At 41.2% G+C, this 21,673-nt stretch overlaps 1 protein-coding gene across 1 annotated transcript in view; it reads right to left on the reverse strand.

Moving 5' to 3' along the window:
* Positions 1-21,673, reverse strand: part of LOC122808494 — a 666,541-nt gene that overhangs the window by 506,648 nt on the left and 138,220 nt on the right. Inside the window, exon 11 of the mRNA XM_044079450.1 lies at positions 3,435-3,581. Coding sequence (XP_043935385.1) covers positions 3,435-3,581 — 147 coding nt within the window. The remainder of the gene's footprint in view (positions 1-3,434; positions 3,582-21,673) is intronic.

A 21,673-nucleotide genomic window follows, 5' to 3' on the forward strand; every position in this document is an offset into this window, starting at 1 on the left:
ATTCTATTATTCTATTATTATTATTATTATTATTCTATTCACCCAGGGCACTCCAGTACTCCAGTACCACTAGGGTCTAGTCTTAACACTCCCCAGGAAGCTGCCAATGCCTTCAATACCTTCTTCACAGAAGCTATACAATCTCTATCCAGTCAACTATCCCCAGATAGCTCAAGCCTCTCTATCCCCAATTATAGCACTCTCCCTGCTTTCCAACTACAACCCATCTCTGCTACCTGCATCTTTAAACTTCTCCTAAAACTTAAGCCGTGTACTCCTTCTGCTGACCAGATACCATCTGAATATCTACTAAAAGCTGCAAAAGCCATAGCCTATCCTATATCTATTCTTATTAACAGAACCTTTAATGAGGGAACTATCCCAGCCATCTGGAAAATCTCTCACATTATACCCCTACACAAAGGTGGTAACGCATATGAATATTCTAACTATAGACCCATAGCCCTTCTATTACCCATAGCTAAAATCATGGAAAAATGCATTCATCATCATCAGCTACTAGAACATTTAATTCAATACAATATACTAGCTAATAGCCAGCATGGTTTTAGACCATTTCACAGTACCACCACTGCCCTCTTATCCTTCACTGATTCCATTAACAGAAACCGTAATAATAAAATCCTCTCTTCAGCACTCTTCATTGATCTTTCTATAGCCTTTGATATGGTAAACCACCCTCTGCTTATAAATATTCTCAAATCCCTTTCTCTTGACACTCAGGCTGTACAATGGTTCAATTCCTACCTCAGTAATAGGCAGCAGGCAGTGCTTTGGGAGAACAACATATCATCACACCTTCCAGTCACCCTTGGAGTCCCTCAGGGCTCCATTCTAGGTCCTCTCTTGTTCTCACTATTTATCAATTTTCTATACTTAGCAATTCCCCAAGCTACCTGAATTCAATATGCTGACAATTCAACAATCATATGCTCAGCCAATTCCTCTTCTGAACTGCAATCCCTGACTCAGATGGTATTCAGTACTGTGGAGACATGGTTCTTAAAATGCTGTCTCCTCTTGAATCCCCAAAAAAAAACAAGCTCCTACTCTTTACTCCTTCTAGCAAGTCCTCCCCTGTAGATTTCTCAGTAATATCTAACACAGGTATCCTCATATCCCCAGACTCCACCACCAAACTCTTAGGAATTACAATAGATAATAACATTAGCTTTGATAGCCATATTAACAACACTATAAAAACAGTAAATAGAAAAATGGGCTCCCTATACAGGATTAAATACTTCCTGACTCCTATAGCCAGAACCACAATTGCCCATTCCCATCTAATCACAGCTCTTCTTTACGCCTCACCCATATACACTAATTTGAAAAAAAAAAAGACTCTTCTCAAGTTAGCTAACTCCTACAATAACATTGCCAGATTTGCCTCTGGGAATCCCTTTAGAACTCACCATTGTCAGAATCTAAAACAGCTCGGTTGGCTAGAACTACAAAACCAACTCCATCTTACCCAGCTTACCACTGCCCATAAAATCCTAAATCAACCTAATAACACTCCTATCCTCTCTAACCTCATCATCCCCTACAAAAAGCTTAATACATTACGCACTTCAAGCAAACTCCTAGTTAGTATAATCAAGGCCAACAACTTGGCAGGGGATTCCCTGTTCTCAAACACTGCTGGAAAAGTTTGGAACCTACTACCTAACGAACTCACTTTACTCACCTCCGTACCCCTCTTTAAACAAAATCTCAAAAGACACCTCAGATCTCATTGGCTATGCCCCTGCAGTAACCCTGACTAATTATGTGCCCTCTCCACTAATATTTTACAAGATCCTACTTTGTTTAATTAAGTTATCTCTTCTCACTACCTCTGACTGTAGAAATCATAACCATAGAAACCTATAGGAACTACCTATGAACATTAAGTATTATCTACTGCAAATTATTTCTTGTATCATATTGTTAAAACAGTTGTTTTACCCTCTATGTCATTTCTTGTAATATTTTTTTCATTTTTCTATGTTACTACTACATTTAGTGTTGTTTATAGTCCTTATTATCTTGTTTAGATTTAGAACTGCTTTCTTATTTTTAGTTTCTAGTGGAGCTTTTCTCCCCAGGCCTCTACTGTAAATGTTAATATATCCAGCTAGACTAGCCTGGTTAACAAATGTAAAATAAATAAATATACAGAAATACTGGCATAAAAGCAATTCTGCAGTTACTTTGCAGTGCATACTGTAATAAACAGCAATGTGTTCAGCAATGCTTCTGATAAATGTCTGGTTGGGTTTTTGCAAGATATTATTCTTGGCTTGGTTCAAAAAGACCAAACATACTTTGTGATGGAAGGTTAAAGCTGGTAAAGAGGAGTGAGAACTCCTACTGAGGTTTGCAACTTTGATAACTCAGTGGAGCCTACAAAATAGTTACTTGCCAAAATTGTGCATTGTAATTACAAATATTGTAATGCGATGCATGTAGTTACTGAGGAACACATTGTGGAGAAGGGCAATGACATTCTTAAAGTGGGTTTATAATTGCAAAAATCTAGCTATACCCCATTATTCCACATACAGAAAAAGTTCAGCGAAAAGGAATGAGGGCATGTTCTACAACTCATGGTGAAAAAGTAGCATTTTCCATTTGACTTTAATAAACATTGAATTTCCATAACTGAATGTCTGCACTGTTACTGCTATATTTTACAGCCATATCAGAACTGCACAGACGGACAAGATAGCAGCTACTACTTCGGCATGCAGGTTGCTTTTATGGAATCTTAAGTGAAAAATAATTTTGCTTCTGACAGTGTGAACAATCTCTTGTAAATAGTTTGATGATCACCATTATGGACCATGGCAAATCAGAGGTTAGTTTTCACAAATGTAAAATATTGGAGCACTGTTTACCAGAACTACTTTTGCCAACATTGGAGGTTGCCTCTTTCTCCACTGTTGTGCAATCTTGTTGTTGATATATGTAAGTCTTGAGGATGTGTGTAGGGGTGTTCCTGACATGGTGGTAGCAGGGGGCCTAACCCATAGCAAAACAAATTTTCTTGAAATGTTCATTGCAGGTAGCTTCAGAGAAATTACTGCAGTGAACATATGAGGAAAACTTTTTTTAAAGTTTTTATGTATGATGAAACCACCTTCTGGTAGCTGAAATGAATTACGCCTTAGTAACTTCAGTTACATGCTGTTACTGAAAGTGACTAAAAGCAGATAAAGACACCCTCTGAAAGAGTTATACATTTTTAAGTCAAACCAAAAGCACTCTGAGGGTCAACAAGGAAGAACTTAAATACCACTGCCCTGACATGCAGGTACATGACAAGGGTAGATGTGAAGCAATGGGAAACTAGATAATCAAAACAGCTTTTCCTAACATCATTGTCTACGTTGTTATTATTTTGTTATATGTATCACCTTAAAAGATACCTTTACTTTCACAATCTTGCCATCTTTAATGGAATTAAAGATTGCAGATGCCATTGAGTTCAAATCCTTGAAAACGTTTTCCTCCTTTATTCTTTGATTTTGATAACATACAGATCTGTCGTTCAGTTCTTCACCCAGGCATTCATTCTGAAAAGTAATAAATATACCTTACTATTAATATTGTCATTAATCCAAACATATGACAAAAGTAAATTATAAATTTGCCTACTGTGATAATATTCAGCCTTTGCTTCATCTGAAAGATTCTTCTTTTTTTTTTTGCATAAGCAAGTCAATGAAACATGTTTACATTAGGGTTTAAACAGCTTCATGACATGCTGTCAAAACACATAATTCTGAAGGACAAATTCTTTAAGTGGCAATGTCTTAGAAGTTTTAGTATGGGGAATACTGCAGTTACTGTACCAAACACAGGGCTTCATTCACTTTATAGCTTTCCTTTTCCAAGATAGTTCGCCTTTAAGTCATCTGTTTTTTTTTCCTGAATCAACAATATAATGAAGTGCATTTTTCATAGGATTTAAATTGCTTCATGAAATTTTATCAAGGCATATAACTTTAAAGCATAAAATCTCGAATTAACAATCCTTTAGCATTTTAGAATGGGGAAATACTGTAGTAACCAAACGATACTTAGAAACAACATGCATTATGGCTTTGAAGTTTATTGCTGGTAGTAAGTCAGTTACAAGAAAAACTAAAAACTAGAAATGATGTACTTCCAACAAATATCAGCTGATTTATTGCAACATGAAAAAAAGAAAGAATAAGAAAAACAGCAATTTTGCTTGTTTCCTGAATGTTCAATACATAACTAAGGCACATATAATTGTTCCGGTCCCCTTCAATAAACACATCACACCGAATGACATTTGATGACCTTTATTAAACTTTCATGACATAGCTTTGATAACCAACATTTATTAATTACAGCTGAACATAGTATAGTTGATTTAAATCACAGCATAAACATCCTTGTAATGTTAATTAGGACAGTGTACCTACTCATCCTGCCCCAGTAAGCAGCGTCCATACCTCTATTCGCTTACTTTACTTATGAAGCAGTGTCCAAGAACTCACTTCATACCCCATTTATTGAATTACCCGTCCAGCCAAATAATTCAGGATGATCTGACCTTACGCATCCTGACCTAAGCAGCGTCCATACCTCTACTTGCTTACTTTACTTATGAAGCAGCGTCCCCAACTCACGTCATATACCATTTATTGAATTACCTTCCAATCAAATAAGCAGCATCCTTACCTCCGCTTGCTTATTTATTTAGCAAGCATCCTCCAGCTGCTCACATTCCTTTCCCCAATCCTTGAAATGAACATCCAAACACCGGAGGGGGAACAGAAGAGGGCAAGCATATCCCTCTTCTCCGCCTACCCCAACTGATAAAATAGCCACAATTCCCACCAATCCACCAAAAGAAAGGGAGGGAGGGTGGGTAGCAATTTCATGCCAAAATGTAAAGACTTCCCCAGCTACACTTATCTAAAACCCTTTAGGCCCCTCCCCACCCTTACCTCATTTCCTCCTAATCATCTCTCCTTCCATTTAACACTTTCATCCCCTCAACCCTCTTAATTCCTACTAATATCTTTATCTAGCCCCCTTCTGAAGATGTCCCTAGACAAATTGGTTTGTTGCGAAACCTCATTTGTCCTGGTCCCCTTCAATAAACACATCACACCGAATGACATTTGACGACCTTTATTAAACATTCATGACATAGCTTTGATAACCAACATTTATTAATTACAAAAGTCAAAAGCAAAACCACCACTTGCTCAAAAAAAGTGTCCAACAAATCAAACTGAGTAAAAAATGAAAAAGAAACGAACAAATCCAAGGCTGGAACTGCCAGTATAAAAAAACTTTACTATGTGCACAAATCACAAGCGCTTTCACAATTTGCTTCATCAGGTGTAAAACAGCACAGTGAAACATACCCTTTAAATACAATTTTAAAATCACATGACAGATCCCATTAAAACAAGCACTACATTTAAAGAAAAATGTCATAAATAAACAATATAATATAAAATAAAATATGTCTTTAAACAAAATATAATGCATGTAAAGTATATAAAAGCACACATCAAATTATCTTTATTATCTCTCCACAGGTCTAGATATGAGTTTAGGTTTGAGGGGAACACACTCATTCAGTCCACTACCTGCATCATTCTAACTATCCATTTCGATTCTAATTCCTCTGTCCTCAAACGTACATCACCCAACCTGACATCCTCAAATACTTTTCCTATTGCTAAAAACTTAAAAGTATGACTGGAGTCAGTATTAGCAACATGCTTTGCAAGGGCATTCACCTTATTCTTCCTAGCAATGTTGTAAATATGCTCTCTAATATGCCCTTTAAAGGGCCTATCCGTCTTGCCGATATAAAAACTTCTCCATTGAATACAATGGGCAAGGTATACTATATGCTTTGTTGTACAAGTAACTGACACATTGAATGTATATAACTTCTGCTGATCTGGATGATTAAACATACCACTACTGTCCAAATATTGGCAGTAGTTATATTTGCCACATGGTCTACTACCAGTTGGCTCTCCACTGACAAAATTTGACCTGATGCTACATAGCCTCCTTCTCAATGACATATTATTCCTGAACATAAACTTAGGTGTATTATCTATGTGAGTCAACAATTCAGGGTCTGTGGTAAGGATATTCCAATGTTTACTGGCTATATTCATATAATCATGGACATCAGCTGTATAACACAAAGGAACTCTCAATTTGTTATTAGAGTTGTGGCCTTGCTTAGACCTAACAAAACTTCCTTCCCTTGCTGAGAAGAATGGTTGTGCATATGTGTGTCTTTTATTTAATACATTCTGAATGTTAGATGTAATAATACGATCATCATAGCCTCTATCACGCAGGTTACTTATAGCTGATTCAACTTCCAATGAAAAATCAGTATCATTAACATTCAAATGGGAAATAAAATAAATTAAAATAAAAGACACACATATGCACAACCGTTCTTCTCAACAAGGGAAGGAGGTTTTGTTAGGTCTAAGCGAGGCCACAACAATAATAACAAATTGAGAGTTCCTTTGTGTTATACAGCTGATGTTCATGATTATATGAATATAGTCAGTAAACATTGGAATATCCTTACCACAGACCCTGAATTGTTGACTCACATGGACAATACACCTAAGTTTATGTTCAGGAATAATACGTCATTGAGAAGAAGGCTATGTAACACCAGGTCAAATTTTGTCAGCGGAGAGTAAACTGGCACTAGACCATGTGGCAAATGTAACTACTGCCAATATTTGGACAGTAGTGGTATGTTTAATCATCCAGACCAGCAGAAGTTATATACATTTAATGTGTCAGTTACTTGTACAACGGAGCATATAGTATACCATGCTCATTGTATTCAATGTAGAAGTTTTTATATCGGCAAAACAGATAGGCCCTTTAAAGAGCATTGTTCTTCTTTCAGCTTTTCCTGGTTATGGGATGCCACAGCGGAACTCCTGTCTGCTAATGATTGGCATTAGATTTTTACAGTGCTGAGGTGCCAGCTTGACACCCAGCCTTTAACGAAGGCACGCCCATTCACGCATGTCTTTTGAACACAGTCAACCACAGGGAGGACATGCAGACTCCACACAGAATGCACTTCAGCCGAGAATTGAACGGGAGAACCTCTTGCTGTGAGGCGACAATGCTACCGCTGCACCACCGTTGCACTTTGCCCTTTAAAGAGCATATTAGAGAGCATATTTACAACATTGCTAGGAAGAATAAGGTGAATGCCCTTGCAAAACATGTTGCTAATACTGACTCCAGTCATACTTTTAAGTTTTTAGCAATAGGAAAAGTATTTGAGGATGTCTGGTTGGGTGATGTACATTTGAGGACAGAGGAATTAGAATCGAAATGGATAGTTAGAATGATGCAGGTAGTGGACTGAATAAGTGTGTTCCCATCAAACCTAAACTCAAATCTAGACCTGTGAAGAGATAATAAAGATAATTTGATGTGTGCTTTTATATACTTTACATGCATTATATTTTGTTTAAAGACATATTTTATTTTATTTTATATTGTTGATTTATGAAATTTTTCTTTAAATGTAGTGCTTGTTTTAATGGGATCTGTCATGTGATTTTAAAATTGTATTCAAAGGGTGTGTTTCACTGTGCTGTTTTACACCTGATGAAGCGAATTGTGAAAGCGCTTGTGATTTGTGCACATAGTAAATTTTTTTATACCGGCAGTTCCAGCCTTTCATTTGTCCGTTTCTTTTTCATTTTTTACTCAGTTTATTAATTATAGCTGAACATAGTATAGTTGATTTTAATCACAGCATAAACATCCTTGTAATGTTAATCAGGACAGCGTACCTACTCATCCTGCCCCAGTAAGCAGCGTCCATACCTCTGCTCACTTACTTTACTTATGAAGCAGCGTCCAAGATCTCACTTCATACCCCCTTTATTGAATTACTCATCCAGCCAAATAATTCAGGATGACATGACCTTATGCATCCTGACCCCGTAAGCAGCATCCATAACTCGACTTGCTTACTTTACTTATGAAGCAGCATCCGCAACTCACTTCATACACCATTTATTGAATTACATTCCAACCAAACAAGCAGCATCCTTACCTCTGCTTGCTTATTTATTTAGCAAGTATCCTCCAGCTGCTCACATTCCTTTCCCCAATCCTTGAAATGAACATCCAAACACCGGAGGGGGAAGAGATGAGGGCAAGTATATCCCTCTTCTCTGCCCATCAGTCTGACCAGGCTGTTCCCCCTCCCTCCTACCAAAAAAAAAAATACATTTTTTTTTTATATACCAGCTTCCTCCCATAAAAGGAAGGATTAAGCCAAACATCATTCGGTCTACCCATCATCTCAACAAAATAATTATTTTTCATCACCCCCAAAAGCCTTAACTTACGTGCCTTATTGAACCTAAGTAAAGTAGGATTACCCGTAAGCCCATTGTACCACACCAGAACATCCACTCCAACAAAATACGTACTGTTTCACTCTGCTTAATTTAAGCCAGTAACCATTGCTCCAAAATAACTGGCGCTGGTAGGGCTTGAACTCCAGACCCTATACACAATAGTTAGAAACCATACCACTAAGCCATCAGGGACTTACTTTCATAACTGCGCTCTGTGGCCCCACTGTATCACTCTGGTGACCAGGATTTCTTCTGCAACTGATACAGCTAGAACAGCAGGAACATCCACTCTGTCAGCTCCATCACCTTCCAAAGCTACTTCATTCAGGCCCCAAACACTTTCACCTGCAAAAGATAGAACACTGTAAAATCTTTACCTACAACAATCAAACTTTTTTAATGAAATAAGCAATGTCAAAATGCACCCTGCCTTTATACTTCCCCAGTTAATTTTCCCTGGCTCCCCTAACTCCACTTAACACCGTCTTACCACCATCAATCCTTTCCCAACCAAGGCAAGAACATGCAACACAATCAATGACTCCCATTATAACACAAAGTGAAGTGGAACTAACAGAGGATGTAACAACTAATCACTGTAGAAGCATAACTTAAATATCAATATAAGTTACCTGGGTTACCTCTTGATTTCCATATCAAACCGACACAGCACAGCGTATGCCCAGTAAACTTGTCTCTTAATATTCCCTAACTCATTCACGTAAAACAACCTACCAACTTACATCATATGATCACCTAAGCAACTGATGACAGGGGCTGTTTTAAATCACAGATGCTGTGTACATCAGAAGAAAACCAATATTAATGTCCCATCTTGACAATACAAGCTAAACCATAGCAGTAGGTACCCCCTTTCAAATCCTACCATGACTCCAAGTGCACTAGCCCTGTCATCAGAATATATTTATTCACTAAACTGTAACCCCTTACCCCCTTAAACTGCCTGTTCTCCCATTACTGCTGCTCGTAATTCTCAACTTTAAGAGCAATGTTAGCAAATAGCCTACTGTGTTCTCCAATACCTCCCAACCAGCCAGAGAAATACCCACCCAGCCCCTGATAATGTTCTGTCAAACCCGTAAACTATTCCTACACTCCAACCCTTGCGGCTCAAACTAATGGTTAACAGTACTAAGCTCACAAAACCACACCACCACCAAGAACCCCTGCCATAAACAATTAATCCTTTCCTTTTCAACTTCTGCTAGCTATCGACACCAAGCAAACTAAACCTAAACAGTTAAAATCCATCCTTCCAACTGCCTTCCTTCTAGCCCATAATCTCAAAATTCTCCAAAATATCCCCATCCCCCAAATTCGCTGTTGCCTCTGTAATTAGCTGCAAATCCCCTGGAACACCCCTATCTGCATGCTCAAACATCCTACCCTTAACTACCAAACACCCATGTACCACAATTGCCCAATCAGAATGCCCCAACCTATTAGGCCTTACCAAATGAACACGATACAGAGAAAACCATCAACCCAACAAGCAAACTAGTTGGACTGGACTGCCATACCAGATTCTGGAACTGAACTGAAATGCTGCCCCTCCCGCACCACCACCTGCAAAGATAACGACAAATATAAGTCCAGTTCATTCTACATCATAATTGGCAACACTCCTCCTGCTGTAAAGGAAAGGAATAGCAATCTGGGTAAAAGTGACACCCAAACTCATACACTAAGCATAACAATACTACCTAATACTGCTAACACAAAATGTATAATCACTCCAAGAACAGTGAAAATACTCTAACAAAATGGCAAAGCACGACCATCCATGTAAAACAGGGTTTATTATACCAAGCTTTCAGGTTGAAAGTCTTTTTTTCAAGAATGAATCAGTACATTAAAACCACAGAATAAAGATAAAACACCAGCCAGTCACAACATTTCTCATGAACACATTATAAAATTATACAATTTACATAATTAATATAATTAATATAGTTGACTAAGCTTAGTTCACTAAAAAAACTTCATTAAAAACAATGGTCAACTTGACAATATACCAAAATATTTCATTACTGCCTAAATAACTTCACAGAACAATTGTAATATTCTAACTGACATATGCTTGTCTTAATTTAAAAATGGGTTTAATACTATTAGTTTTAGTAAGCCCTGGATAGACATCAGATCTAAAAAAGTTTATCCATTTGTATTCTGCTCTCTCTGTGGCATTCACAATGCCCCCCCACCATTTATTTTTGCACACCCTCTGAAGTATCCTGAATTTAAATACATGCTCATTTCCACAATGTAAAATATGCTTACTAAGTGCATTTGTCTCAACCCCCCTTCTTATATCAGATAAATGGGATGCAATTCTCTCCTTGAATTTGCAGTTAGTTTTTCCAGTATAAAAACACTAACATTTTTCACAGTTAGCCAAATAAACTAAATTTTCACTATTGCACATCCTAAATGCCTTAAAAATAAAATTAGCTTGTGTTATAGATTGTATAAATCCTGTTTCCATATTAATAAACTTACAAAAGGTACAGTTATAACGGGACTGTCCCCTTGTTAAATCTATGTAACTCTTCATTTTTATCAGAATCTTTATAGCAGAGAAGTCGTTTAAAATTCTTCTCTTTTGTATATACAAAACAAGGCTTTTCTCCTACTATTTTCCTAACATTAATATCAGAACTAAGAACAGTCCAATTTCTTTTAATTATGGACTGAATCTGCCTAGAATGTCTGTTGTACTTCATCATATATCCTAGTTTATTAAACCCAGCTTCTCTCACTGGGCAAGTCTTCTGGGCATTATTGCCTTCTCTAAGTAAATATGCCCCGGGATTCATGAAGCCTGCGCCAGGAGCAGGCGTAGCGTAGGTGGTCTAGCGCCAAATATGGCCGCCGAGCGATTCAGGTGCGATCTGATTCCACGTGCACTACCAGCATACGCCAGAACTGCGCAGCTCTCAGCGCATGTATGCTAATCACCCTATGTGCAGTAGTGCAGCATGCAAATGAAGGTACATAGCAATTCATGAAGTGGTGCAGGCATAGCGTAAGCATACAGAAATGTAAACCAAAAAAAAACGGTTTACATTTTTTCAAACAGAACATCGGAGCCATGAAAGCGGACCAAACTTATGAATTACAAAGTTAACATATGCCAATGGCTAAATATACAGCCAATGGCATAAAAAAATGCACAATACATAAAAAATAACATTTAATGTCATGGCCACACTAATGCAAAGTACAACCGCAGGGCATGTGTGCGCAAATGGGAACACAAGGAAAATATATACAGATGTCATAAAATTGCAATGTAACACAAATGATGATTTTGCCATAATAGTCAATGGTATGCATGCTACACCACAACCAAGGTGCAAGGGTTGCTAAGGGTTTGTGACAGTGTTCAGCACGGTAACTATGAATTAGTAGTCAATGCCGTACAAATGAGGCAAGTAATATTGACTTGCAAATGCCTTTCTGGCATAAGGCTGTACCACATGGCATAGCAGTATAACACCGAGGAGTGGCCTGGAGGTATACATGACTTCAGCAGAGGGGTGTGCCACTGTAGCTGTAAGCTCATTGGAGCATTGCTAATCCGGGTTGCCCATTGCTAAGCAAAGCCACAGGATAGGGGTGTGGATCTAGCCATAGCTTTGCTTAGCTGAGAGCACACAAGGTGACCGAAAGCGCATGTGTACGCTGATGACAATGTGCTCAAAACCCAGTAAATGGCTGCGCGCAGCATGCACCACAGCTGAAAAAGGAAGGTTACGGGAAGACAATAAGGAAATGCCACAGTAGGGTAATTGGAGAATACCTGAGTAATTAACACCTATTAACTCACAGTGGGCCATTGACAGTAGCTAACAAGGCTGCTAGCAGCAACCTGCAGAACAGGAAAGAGGAGGTGCCGGATTGCAAAGAAAAGAGAACTGTCACAGCAGAGCAAAGCAAACCTGTAGTAGATTAGTTATAGAACACATTTCGCAACACAATCCTAGGTTGGGAAAGTACAAAATAAGAAAGCAGGCTGCTGGATGCATGCCTGACAATGGGAGGGGAATCGGTTTGAAAAGTGAAGGCAAGGGAAAGAGGTGATCCATGGCAGCCAAATGTAATTTAACACCAAAGGCACCACAATAGCAGTACCTGCGGTAAAACACATAAGTAAGATACCCTGCAGCTCGGATTGTACATACACATACTGTGACATCATCAGCTTCCAAAGCACAATAGTATAAAGTGTGAAGGCACCTCACACACACTTGTGTATTCCCAAACACTGCACCATCGGTGTAAACAGACAGGGAACTTTTACATTGTACATGTTGGGAGCTGCCATAGCTGTGATTCATCAGCATGTGTTGGAGACTGAAGGTGGTGTGGAGGATGATGCTGACAACCACCTCAGGCACCGGAGGAGGAGAAGAGTGTTCAGACCAAAGGTAACCTACCAGGGGCTAGATGATATGGAGATAGTAGAGCATTACAGGGTGGACAGGGACATCATATAGCAAATCATTGAGCTGTGCCAGCCACGCCTCAGAGCCAGAAACAACAGAGGGGAACCCATCCCAGTGGACACAAAGGTATGTGTAAGCTTGAGAATACTAGCCACAGGTACCTTTCAAAGGCCAGCTGGAGATATCATGGGGATCTCACAGGCATCAGCATCCAGGGTACTCCACCATTTCCTGGATGCCATGTTACCACACATCAATGAGCATATATACTTCCCCCGAACTCAGGAGGAGTTGGCCAGCAATATGTGCCTTTTCCACCGTGTGGCAGACTACCTGGAGGTACTGGGTGCAATAGACTGCATGCACATACATATCAAGTCACCACCCTGTGAGCATGGTATGCGCTACATAAACCGCAAGGGATACCACTCCAACAACTGCCAGGTCGTGTGCAATGCCTAGGGCATTATCATGGATGTGTGTGCTGGCAGCCCTGGAAGCTACCACTGATCCCACATCTGGCATGCCTCACAGCTGTACCAGGTATTTGTCAGGGAGGACATCCCATATGACCACCTTGTGGGGGATGCTGGCTTTGCACTGGAGCTGTGGATGATGACTCCCATCAGAAACGCACACACACCCATACAAGAACACCATAATGAGGCACATGCACAAGCCAGAATCATCATAGAGCAGGTGTTTGGGATGCGGAAATCACGGTTCCGTTGCTTGGACATATCGGGTGGAGCCTTGCAGTACTCTCTGGGCACGTGTGCCCACATCTTCATAGTATGTGCCGAGCTACATAATATGATCCTGCAGAAACAGCTGCAGCAGGGACATAATGGTGAAGGCCCTCACAGCCCACCAGAAACGCACACACACCCATGCAAGAACGCCATAATGAGGCACATGCACAAGCCAGAATCATCATAGAGCAGGTGTTTGGGATGCTGAAATCATGGTTCCGTTGCTTGGACATATCTGGTGGAGCCTTGCAGTACTCTCCAGGCATGTGTGCCCACATCTTCATAGTATGTGCCAAGCTACATAATATGATCCTGCAGAAACAGCTACAGCAGGGACATAATGGTGAAGGCCCTCACAGCCCACCGCAATTGCCAGGGGCACCACAGGCACAGAGGGATTCAGACCACGAACACCATGTGCCAGCCCCAGTAGGCAGATGGAGGCATGCCCAATATGCCCATACCTTGGCAAAGAGGGAATATATAGCACATACACTGACAGTGTAGGCCCCAACGGACTGAAACACTTCTCCACCTGCACACACAGTAAAATAGATGGCACACACACACAACCACCTGTAAATTGTCATGTATAGGTGGTCTACTGTGTGCATCCTACATAGGCAGCCCTCAACTATTGCACACACAACTGCTATTGGCACAAGGTAAGTCAATACCCGAACATTAAATTAAGCTAACAGCATGTGTTGATACAGTATGTATAGGTTCCAAGGTACATCAGTAGGTACATGCCTAATTGTCATAGACCATTCGTAAGCCTAGCCAAAATGTGTCTGCTGTCGCCACCCCATTGATTAACTAACTGTCCCTCTGTGGAGCAGAGCCAATTGCGGGATCCCTGGGGTGTAACCACTGTTCCCCACCCACTCTGCAAGGATTCCCTGGTGTGTTAATGAGGGGCTCCATATAATGTAATCAGGGATGTAGTTCCAAAGCATGGGGAGTACCCATGACAGGTATCTGTCATCCCAGCATTCTCCAGTTATGGTTGTGGCAAGGTGTAGCACATTACAGTGTGTGGCTCACTGTGACATGGATTCCCATAGCTGGAACACTTCCATTAAACATCACTTGGACATACCATTCATAGGTATCATTCATATGTAAACTAACTGAGTTACACATTTGTTTGCAGTATGGCGGAACAGCCGTAGTACAGTCTACATACATACACCATAACACTTGTACATATCCCAGATGCCCCAGTGGTAAAGCCACTGACTGTCTCATGCATTTTCCCGGTTCCACGACCTGCAAGGGCTGTTATGTAATTCTGATGTCCCGAATAATGGATGTTGGCTGCAGGTCATTAGAGCACATTTAAGCACATGTTAGTGGTTTTTTGCGCCAGTAAGTGCTGGTAAGTGTCGTTTAAACATGACTACATGGATATGCGCAACAAAGGTCTAACCTTTGCTAAATATCACACAGATCACGGGCAAAGCTGCCCAGAACCACTGAAATGTGCATTATTTACTCTTGTACTAATAGTGCCTGCTCTGAGAGGTAAAACAACCACTGCCAGGAGTAGAACACGCAACCATGTACACAATATTCACAATAACCTACCACTAAGCTACCTGAGATGTACCAACGGCAGGTGTGTATTGTGACAGGTTAAAACACAAAAGGGCGGAGTTCGGGAAATAGTATACACCACCATGTACCCAATGAAAGGTGTATTCTCTCTCTCTCTCTTCATATATATATATATATATATATATATATATATAGAGAGAGAGAGAGAGAGATATATGTCGGTATATATGAATATACATATATATGCAAGTATATAGATAGGTTAACAACATCTACACAACCATGGAGGTACATATAAATAGGATACTACCAAATACCGAATGCTTTACATACCGACGCGCGTAATCACGAGGCTTAAAGACCGAAAGACCACAGTACCGGAACACTAGAACTGCGAGTACTATTATCACGATGTTAAAGTACATTTAGTTAGTGCTTCTGGTGCTGTGGTCCAGGTAGGTACTCTGTTTAAGTGTGTTTCTGATTGCTGTAGTGTGTGTAAGTGTGTGTTCTGAGTGTGGTGTGTGTTTCTGGGGGACTGTAATGTGTGTGTGTGGGTTTGCTTCATGTGCCTGTTTGTGCTATCTCGGAGGTAGATTATTACAGTAGGTGTGGTGTGGGGGGCGCAGCCACCCACATGGGGTGTGTATGGGGGCATGGTCACCTGGCCATACATAGTGTAGGATGATTTATTTGGATGTGATGGTAGCAGTGTGTCTGTGTGTGCATGTGTGTGTGTTCTGTGTTTGTGTTAGTTCTGGGAGTTTGTCGCGTGTTTGAGTGTTCGGTATTTTGGGCTTTGGGAGTCTGGGAACGGTAATGTGGTCGTTGGAAGTGTGTGCATTCCTGAATTTGTAGGTATGCTGTATACAGGGTTCTGATGAAATCTGAGAGATCAGATGAAAGCGCTTAACCACTAAAACCTATGTCTATGGAGTATTTTATGTTTTACAATAAACCTGAGTTATTTATGGACAACAGAGTTTCCTTTTGAAATAGGAGTGTGACTGCAGTTGGAAGATTCCAATACTAATAACATTTTTTCCTGTTCGAGCTGTGGACCCGAGATCTGCCTTTTTCGAATTTGGTGATTCTACATACTTATTTTATGCTGTATACAGTGGTCAAAGTCTTTAAATATGTGCATAACATGGACCATAGCAATCACACATTCCGCCACAACCGAACATTATGAACAAAGGATATGGAGAGTACATATGTCTATGCACTATTATAAATATGTGCTATGGACATGAGCCAAAGATAGGGTTACCACCTGTCCCACCTTGTGAGGGGCAGTCCCTCTATGTGCGGTAGTGTCCTGACCAAAATGAGTACAAATACTAATGTCCTACAATCTCGAGACATTTGCCATGTTCCATATTTAATGTAATTGTTGCATAAAATAGTCATCTGTATCTAAAATACCTACACGTAACAAGAAACAGGATAAGCAAGTAAACCGCTACAAGAATATAAGCTTTTATATAGGCATATATGTAAAGTTCTATACTTTGTACTGACCGTGGGTATGTACTGGCCTCTAAAATCCAATGTGTGTCCTGCAAATGTCCCACAATGGCCATTTGAAAAGGTGGCAACTCAAGCCAAAGAGGTTCAGTCACCAACACAACTCCAATGTGTGCAAATATCTGTGACAGAAATACACGAGACAGCTTTCATGTAGCAACATTTCATTACATACCGATGTATTTACGAAGGGATTGAAGGACCAACATCACCTCCATGCTATACAGGAACCAATTAACAATGGCTTAATGAATAAGCCTGCAATTCAAATAGGGAAGGAGCCCTCACACACATATCGAATATGTATAAATGCAGTTCTTACACACCTGAATCTGCTATGTACACCCACTTACATCTCCACCACACCCGAAACAATTGCAGTACAGACTGTAATAATATCACAAACATCCACTCACTCTATGACATCTGCAGAAGCCTTAAAATACCTTGTGAGAGACACACTATAATGGCCCTATGTGAAATCATTGCTGTTGTACAATGGAACAGATGCCGATGTTACAGGGTTTGGTTGCAATAATCTCGTATCAGATGGCTGATATAACAGCTAGACTCACATGTAGAACTACATCCTCTAGCCATTACACACAATCCACAGGGGCCATGAAGTTAATATATCTCTGTGTGTCTCCATATAGCTGTTGCAATTCATCATAAACAACACATCCAGGCCGTCTTCCTCAAAGGTAGGGCAAAGGGACAACGCCCAAGTAGAGTATTCAAATTATACCCCACTGTTGCTATGTCATTGGCTAATGGAGTAGTTGCACAGCTGAAGTGCATGTAATCATCTACTCTGGAACAGCAATTGGTGGCAGGATACCATATGTTACTGATATCTAAGTATAAAAGGATGGCTTGTCATACATTCAAACTGTATGTACATACGAGAAAAACGTTACAACAGAAAACGGATATGACTTATATTATCGTCAACTCGGGATACTAATAAGGTATGTAGAACACTCAGTATGTTAGTGTATGTAGTACCTGTTCTGTATTAATTAAAGTGTACGCAATGCATATAGTGGGAAAAGGTATTATGTAGTGATGTATTGTTGAGCATAGTAATGCTCGTAGAAATTGTGTGTACTGCTGTGGGCCACAAGGTAAACACCTCATACACCACAAGGGATGCTATATAAGGACTTTAAACACAACAATTCCACTCCAGCCCTTGTCAGTGGCAGGGTTTGTCCAACAAGTACGTGCCATAACAGGGGAATAGTATATGTTGATATACTGTAACAGTAGGCATATGTATGGGCGTATAACTGAGAATAACATGTCTAATGTAGTCCTGCTGTGTAATTATGATTTGCATTGTGGGATATTGTGGCAAAAGTGTGAAATGTACAGTATTGTAGGTAGATATGTCTAACATTTTACATAGCATTACTGTTATGTTATGCAAACATCAGGTATGTCTATTGGCATGTACAATACACAATAACAGGAATCATATGACTTCTAGTCACCAGACAGTGTATCAGCATGATAACTAATTGAAATGGAAGAGCTAGTCAATTATCCATGCACAAAGGACATATAATAGCTTCATAGGTTCATAGTGAGGTACTATGCTGTCTGGCCAAGGCCATTTGTAAGCCTAACTACAGTGTTTTCACTTGTGGCACCTCCCTAGGTTATTGTCCTGTGCCTGTGAACAGCAGAGCCATTCATTTCCTGCGCCTCTGTACAGCAGAGCCACTGCAGTGATCCCTGGTGTACATGTCTGTCTCCCATGCACCCATCAAGTTATCTCTTGAAGAGTGCTAGTGAAGATCCCCGCCTGATGTACATAGGAATCATGTTCTAAAGCATGGTGAGTGTCCGGGTCAGGAATGTATCCCTCCAGCATGTCCTAGTCATCGTTGTGTTTAGGTACATATCCCAGAGCATGTGGCTCTAAGTGGCCTTTGCTTATCTGGAGCATATCCATCAATATTATTTTGGTCATGGGCCTTGTATGTTCAGCAGAGATCACCTCTGAGTATGTGGTAGGCAAATGAGTACAGTTGAGGTTTCTGTAGTTGGGCTGCATACATCATCCTTCGGAGGTCAGTATTCCTTTTGGTGTGGTAATGTTGTGGTATTTAAAGCTGTTGCTGTTGTCTCGCAAGGTACATCCCAAATGGGGTGTTGTACCCTTTAATGTGTTTCATAAGTCATGAGTAGAGAGGCACAATGGCTGCCTTTGTTCTGGCTACAAACCCATTAGAGATTAGAATGGCCACACCACCTTGGCAATATGGTTATCAAAGGAGTGAATGCTATCTACTTGGGTTCTAAGATCCCTTATTATGTCTTATGTATGTAGGGGACTACCACCTATGTGATAGTCCGTGGGTGATTGGTGTAATCCAAAGGGGATATTTATGCACCTTGTGGCATGCAGCTTGAGGCCATGTTATTGACACCAGGTATCTGTCCCAGTGACACTCTTATGGAGGGTGTCTGTATCAGCTGGGGAAACAATCATGGCCCCTAGTTTGCAGTCATCTGCAAACCTATTCAGGGTAAGTCCTCCTGTGCTAGCCTGTACCTGAGAAAAGCATATACCAAACATGAGGGGCCCTATGACTGAGGACTGGGGGATGCCAATTGTAACCGATTTACAGTAGGAACTAGGGTATGTTACTCTTACTGTGTGGGTTCTGTCCATGAGCCACTTTCCATAACATCTCGTGATGTAGGGGTTAATGTGTAAGTGGATGTGTATGTTGACAATACCAGAATGGGGAACGGTGTTGAAAGCCTTTGAGAGGTCAAGGTAGGCTGTGTGGACCTCCTTACCCTCATCTACTGCCTTGGTAACTGTCTCAAAGGACTCCACCAGGTTTAGGAGGCATGGTCTGGCCCTAACAAATCCAAACTGGGTGGGATCAAAGGTTTGGAGGCCACCAATGTCTCTGTGAATGAGATCCATGATGATGATGTGCTCCATAGCCTTGCAGAACAGTCTAGTCAGGCATATAGGACAATAGTTCCCCTGGTCAATTGTGGCGCCACCTTTGTGGAGTGTGATAACTGTTGCTGTGTGCCATTCAGGGGCCATGATGCCTGATGCTAAATGTGCATTTTATCTGTAGGGCAGACAGATAACAATGCAATGTGACACCATTACCCCGCTGTATATGGGACAGGACACCATTGTGTTAAACATGTATGCATGGCAATGCACACGTCAGCAGAGTACATGTCATACTACATGTTAACGTCAAGGTCATATGCCACACATCAGCCATGTGTACTGTTAACCTGTGTTGGTCCACATGGTGTAACTCAGGGATGCATACTTACTATCATGATTGTGTGAAATGCATGGCTTCTGCTATGACACATGATAACTACCACTATTACTGTCTGAGCTGCATGCCATCTGCTGTATCACATGCATGTTGCATGCCTTCTGTCAAATCACATGCATGGTGTGTGTGTGTGTGTGTGTGTGTGTGTGTGTGTGTGTGTGTGTGTGTGTGTGTGTGTGTGTGTGTGGGTGTGTGTGGGTGTGTGTGTCTGTGTGTGTCTGTATTGTAATGTAGAGTCTTGGTTTGCCTTCACAGATGATGTAGGTGCGTTACCCTCCTGCGGTCCATCTGATGTTAGTGTCCCCACGGACTCTAGCAGTGATGATGAACATATGCTTGAGGCACAGGCAGGGTTGTCAGGGGCTAATCTGTGCCATTGGTTACCATTCCACCTATATCCTCCTCATTCCCACGCACAAATCTCATGCCAACACATACCCCATCATCAGTGGCCATAGAGGAATGACAGTTAGCGTGTGGTAGCTTGGAACAGGAAAGTGTGGTGGCTACAGAAGGTGTGTATTCACACCATGGTGTCAGGCAAATGACTGGAGATGGGCCACACAGGCATGTGGCCAGTGCTGCTTGTAGGAGGACCTCTGGCCGACATGCCCCTGCAGGACAGAGCGCAGCAGCTGGTGTCACCAGATGCATGCTTCAGGCTGTAATGGCAGCAGAGGCACATGCTAAATGGCAGAACAGAGAAGGGGAGAGGCTTCAGAGGGCTGCTATCCGTTCTTTAAATGACAACATCCAGGCATTGGCAACAGCAGATTGCTGAGGTTTTGGACAGATGATTGGGTGACATGGTTGGAATCCTTAACCATGGCATGACAATCTGCGAGTGTGAGCTGTCTATAGGACTGGTAGGAATGAAGTGTAGGGCACATGGACGTAGGCCAGCTACATCACCTGGTGCAGGTTTACGTGAATGAGCTATCTCACATGCCCGCTCCCATAGTGGTGGTAGCAGCAGCAGTTCAGCTGGTGCTGCGCTGTCGACACCAGGACACAGCAGGCCACGTGGATGTGGCCCTGGATGGTCCCAACGGGGACACAGTTCCAGTGGACATATGTCATCGGACAGTACCCAATCTGCACCTCTGCCTGGTAGTGCCCGTGCAACTCCTGGCAAGCACAGGTCACATGGCCATGGACCGACACCGTGAGCTGTAAAACCTGGTCTGTACAGTATGGAGCTGTCAATAATACCCCTGTGTAGGCCAGACACATGGCAGATCAAGTGCACACATACACACACACACACCAGAAACATCTGTAGGGCACCGCAACACTCACATGCATAACAACCACACATGGCCAATTAGATCACAGGCCCTAACCCAAACACATGATGTCATCCACTGGTGCAGCCTAGGCCCCTGGCAAACATTATCACCCTGTGCATATGATGATGCCTGTGCTGCATCCCTGTCATCCACACCATCGGTGTAGTGACATGCTCATATGGTCTGATGCACAGGGTGAACAGAATAGGGAGATAAGTGTAGATTACAATTGTTGTATATTGTTGACACGCAGCAGACATACCATGTAGTGCAGGTTTAGAATGCATTGCTTTCTGTTCACAGTATGTG

This window comes from Protopterus annectens, chromosome 8.part0 (genome assembly GCF_019279795.1).
Source record: "Protopterus annectens isolate FY-2018-M chromosome 8.part0, PAN1.0, whole genome shotgun sequence".
In the NCBI taxonomy this organism is placed as follows: Eukaryota; Metazoa; Chordata; order Ceratodontiformes; family Protopteridae; genus Protopterus; species Protopterus annectens.